Genomic DNA, 5000 nt, shown 5'->3' on the forward strand with positions numbered 1-5000 from the left:
CGTAGATACCAGCGTTACCAGTCACACCAACCTGACATAAAGAATACACGTAGATACCAGTGTTACCAGTCACACCAACCTGACATAAAGAAGAATACACGTAGATACCAGCGTTACCAGTCAAACCAACCTGACATAAAGAAGAATACACGTAGATACCAGCGTTACCAGTCAAACCAACCTGACATAAAGAAGAATACACGTAGATACCAGCGTTACCAGTCACACCAACCTGACATAAAGAATACACGTAGATACCAGTGTTACCAGTCACACCAACCTGACATAAAGAAGAATACACGTAGATACCAGTGTTACCAGTCACACCAACCTGACATAAAGAAGAATACACGTAGATACCAGTGTTACCAGTCACACCAACCTGACATAAAGAAGAATACATGTAGATACCAGTGTTACCAGTCACACCAACCTGACATAAAGAAGAATACACGTAGATACCAGTGTTACCAGTCACACCAACCTGACATAAAGAAGAATACACGTAGATACCAGTGTTACCAGTCAAACCAACCTGACATAAAGAAGAATACACGTAGATACCAGCGTTACCAGTCAAACCAACCTGACATAAAGAAGAATACACGTAGATACCAGCGTTACCAGTCAAACCAACCTGACATAAAGAATACACGTAGATACCAGCGTTACCAGTCACACCAACCTGACATAAAGAAGAATACACGTAGATACCAGCGTTATACTATATATATACCATCCTATTATACTGTTATACTATATATATATACCATCCATCCTATTATACTGTTATACTATATACCAGCAGTAGTATTTCATAATTTTATTTCTTAATTGTTATTTTTATTACTTTTATTATCTTCTATTATCTACCCATCAATTATTGTTGTCTCATTCAATTAACTTTTACATTTTTGCTATTTAATTATTTTGGTGCATTCGTCTCTAAATCCATTTTTAACATCCTACGTTTTGTCAGTTGTTTGCTACACAAATAAAGATTGAATGTTTGATTGATTGATTGATTGATTGATTGATTGATTGATTGCATATGTGAACTGCTCCTTTAATGAGCTGAAGCTTCTGCAGCTGACTGTGAACACGACACAATAGGAAAGAGAAGAAGAAGAATGTAAAAACTAAATGATATGTGAAGGACAACAGGTTCAACGCTATCCTGTAACCGTGGTAACCGCTGTAACCATGGTAACAGAAGACACGAACATCAAAGATGTGTCACAGAAGATACAAACAGATGTGGATGTGATCAATAAATCACTCAGTTCATTGTTTCTGAACATGAACTGTTTATAATATAAATGATGTGTACGAACACTGACTCATCATGTGACTGAAGCTGCTCTCAGGTCTGATTTGATTGGCTGGTTTCATATTAAAGTAAGAGAACAGCTGATCCGCAATAATCCAACAGTAATAACGAGGATCAGGACTCATAACAAGAGGATCAAGTGGGATCAGGAGAGATCCGGTCCAGATGATCAGAGTCTGTGTTCATCACTCAGCTCTGAAAACAATCTGACGCACTTTCACTCCAGAGGGGCGGACCAGGAAGTGAGATCAGCGGGTTAGCGAGGTATGTTGAGCATAAAGCCGGAGTTTTCAATGTCACGAAGGCGTCTCTCTTTTAACCTGCTACATCACCATGGTAACAAACTTAACCTGGTCCGGAGCAGACCAGCGCCGTCCTTTTGTGGTGTATTTTCATTAAAAGTCATCGGTGTGCTTAAAGACAATATTAAGCTATGCAGATTGATTTTATAAGTTTATAAGCAATAAGGGCTAGTGTGATACAATTTGTATTGGTGTAGTTATAATCTCATGAACCATATTTAATCACACTGTACGTATAGAGGCACGATAGAAGAATCATAATCATACACTGGAGAAATTTGAGTGTGTTTGTATTACATGTCACTTTGCTTGGGTCTGCTGGAGGAGATCAAGAAATAAGGCTGTAAAATGACTAGAATAACTTATAAAAAAAATAAAAGGCCAGAAGACAACTTGGCAATAATGGTGTAAAATGATTCCCAATACTTATATATAAAAATTGGATATAATCAGGTAGAAGTGAATATGCCAGTACATATCCTCAAACACCTCAAAACCTGTTTTGAAGAGTTTTGACCAACAACGAGTGACGGAGATAAAAGTAACATAATAATTAGTCAAAAATTAGGGAAGGTGGATGATAAGGTGTGACCTAAGCCGACCCAAGGGCATAAAAACAATGAACCCCAAAGAAAAAACCTTTGGAGCCATTTGGTTCTTTGTAAAGTGCTGATTGCTCCCCTTTTCTTGCCGGCATTAAAGAACCTCTGACTCCCTTTTTATTTACAAGAGAGTTTTTTGCTCTGGTACCTTTTTCTACAACAATTTGATACAAAACTTTCACCAACTACCTGATTTACTGCAAAGTCTGTTTAACACTGCTGCTACTGCAGCTATTAGAACACCGATTAGAACATTGATTAGTCTTTTATCAGACTTATCATTGATTGGATGTCATATTGTAAATGTGTAACGGTGCGAGAGGTTTGGGTTACTTGCAGGACGGGATTTTGTTACAATATATCAAACTGTATTTCAAATAAAACAAAAAACAAATAAAAACTAATGAAGAAATACTTTGAACAAAAAAAAAAAAGATGAATCTATTGGTATTTATCACAGATAATATTCAATCTATAATATTAATTTCACTTTGGGTCAGAATCTAAAGTGGTTTCCACTGATGCTTCATTCTGGGACAGAGTCAGACAGTTTAATGTTTAAATCTGCTGCATCGAGTTTAAAGTTTAAGAGCTCTGGATGTGGGAGGCACAGAGAGAGCACTGAGTGGTAAAATAAGTATATAAACTAATTACTTTTTAATGAATGAATTTGTTCTGCCAGCGTTCCTCTCTCACCTTATTTGCAGCAACAGTGTTGCTTTTTGCTGTGATAACGTTATAATGACCTGTTCCTCCTGACTGAAGCAGTCAAATGACGCCAAACGCCTCCTTTCATGGGGACGCACACAGAGCCTGAAGCAGAAAGAGTTAACAAAGAAAGTTCATATTCACCGTCGTGATACCACTGATCTCTGATCGAGAGTTTAGGGTTTGTTGATCCAGTTCACACAAAGAAAGCCTGGATATGTTGAACTGGCTTCGTAGTAAAACCCTGAACTGATGTTCAGCAGACAATCAGATTCATTTATTTATTGATCTGCTCAAAGTTAAAATTCTTCACTTTGGATCAAACCTGAGAATAAAAACTGTTCATCAGCTGTCAGAGAGCTGCACAGGAGAAAGTAAAAACCAAACGTTGATTCTTTAACAACAAAATAAACTTTATTATTTATGTGTCATCTTCATCATCAGTTTTCTACAGAGCTCTGTTAACAGACTATTCCTGAACACATCATCCGAAACCTCCGGCTGTCCCTGAACACATCATCAGAAACCTCCGGCTGTCCCTGAACACATCATCAGAAACCTCCGGCCGTCCCTGAACGCCTCGTCCGAAACCTCCGGCCGTCCCTGAACGCGTCGTCAGAAACCTCCGGCTGTCTCTGAACGCGTTGTCCGAAACCTCCGGCCGTCCCTGAACGCGTCGTCAGAAACCTCCGGCCGTCCCTGAACGCGTCGTCAGAAACCTCCGGCCGTCTCTGAACGCGTCGTCCGAAACCTCCGGCCGTCTCTGAACGCGTCGTCAGAAACCTCCGGCCGTCCCTGAACGCGTCGTCCGAAACCTCCGGCCGTCCCTGAACGCGTTGTCCGAAACCTCCGGCCGTCCCTGAACGCGTCGTCCGAAACCTCCGGCCGTCTCTGAACTCGTCGTCAGAAACCTCCGGCCGTCCCTGAACGCGTCGTCCGAAACCTCCAGCCGTCCCTGAACGCGTCGTCAGAAACCTCCGGCCGTCTCTGAACGCGTCGTCAGAAACCTCCGGCCGTCCCTGAACGCGTCGTCAGAAACCTCCGGCCGTCTCTGAACGCGTCGTCCGAAACCTCCGGCCGTCCCTGAACGCGTCGTCAGAAACCCCCGGCCGTCCCTGAACGCGTCGTCCGAAACCTCCGGCTGTCCCTCCTCCTTTTGTCAGTGCACAGAATCCTGTCGTCCAATCAGAGTGCAGCAGCATCACTTGTCGCCGGGCTGAGCGGCAAAGTAGAGTGCCACCAGGCAGTAGAGCACCCCCCCCGCCGTCAGGCTCATGGTCGTCCGGTACAGCAGCTTGTCAATCACGCCCCCCTTCAGGTGGACCGGGAGTCCGTCCGACCTCTGTGCAGAGAGAGACACACAGGTCAACTGTCTCACCTGAGACTGGTCACATGATCCATATTAACAATAACCTGAGTGACACCACAGCGTACCTGGAAGAGTCTCTGCAGGTCGGGGACTCGGTTGGCTCCCAGGTACTCAACCTGACTTCCTGTTTCTGATGCCAGCTTCGTCGGAGATGCAAAGATGGCCGGAGGACTGACAGGTGGGACACCTGGACGCAGACCCTGCACACAGACAGGTAGAGACAGACAGACAGGTGAGTTATTGTTTCAGAAGTTATCTCAGGGCTGTTTCCACACAGAGCAGGTCTAGACTGAACTCTTTCATCTACAGAGACCCAACAGTCCTCCATCAGCAGCAGGAAGAAACCTCCAGCAGAACCGGACTCTAGGTGGCGCCGTCTGCCTCGACCAGTTGGGTTGAGAGAGAAAGAAAGAGGGAGACACAGAGAAGCATAATAACAACAACAATAACAATAATAATAACAATGATAATAATGATAGAAATATGGCTAGTAATAATAATAATAATAGCAGGTGTGGGTGTCAAGCAGGACCACAGCAGCAGGTGGCCCACAACCACGATCCACAGGAACCTGCAAGCCGAGGAAGCAGAAAAACTCTGGAGAAGAAGCCGAGTTAGTGACATTAATGGTACATAAATACATACAGATGGAGAGGATTCCACTCTGGATTTTACAGGAAACCAATGCA

The 5000-nt window shown here is 43.2% G+C and overlaps 1 protein-coding gene across 12 annotated transcripts in view; it reads right to left on the reverse strand.

Annotated features, from left to right (window-relative positions):
* Window positions 1-3334: 3334 nt before the first annotated feature.
* LOC137197530 (cytochrome c oxidase subunit 7A-related protein, mitochondrial-like) overlaps window positions 3335-5000 on the reverse strand; it is a 3998-nt gene continuing 2332 nt past the window's right edge. Inside the window, exons 2-5 of one of the 12 annotated variants that reach the window (XR_010931463.1) lie at window positions 4377-4511; window positions 4078-4284; window positions 3950-3981; window positions 3335-3885 (exon numbers count right to left, since the gene is read on the reverse strand). Coding sequence is in view for 1 of the 12 variants with exons in the window: in XM_067611011.1 (XP_067467112.1) it covers window positions 4144-4284; window positions 4377-4511 (276 nt within the window). In the remaining 11 variants the exon portion in view is untranslated. Of the gene's footprint in view, window positions 4285-4376; window positions 4512-5000 lie in introns of all 12 variants that reach the window. The other 11 variants (XR_010931460.1, XR_010931458.1, XR_010931462.1 and 8 more) reach the window with 11 other exon arrangements.

The sequence above is a fragment of the Thunnus thynnus genome, chromosome 14, assembly GCF_963924715.1.
Source record: "Thunnus thynnus chromosome 14, fThuThy2.1, whole genome shotgun sequence".
NCBI classification, from domain to species: domain Eukaryota; kingdom Metazoa; phylum Chordata; class Actinopteri; order Scombriformes; family Scombridae; genus Thunnus; species Thunnus thynnus.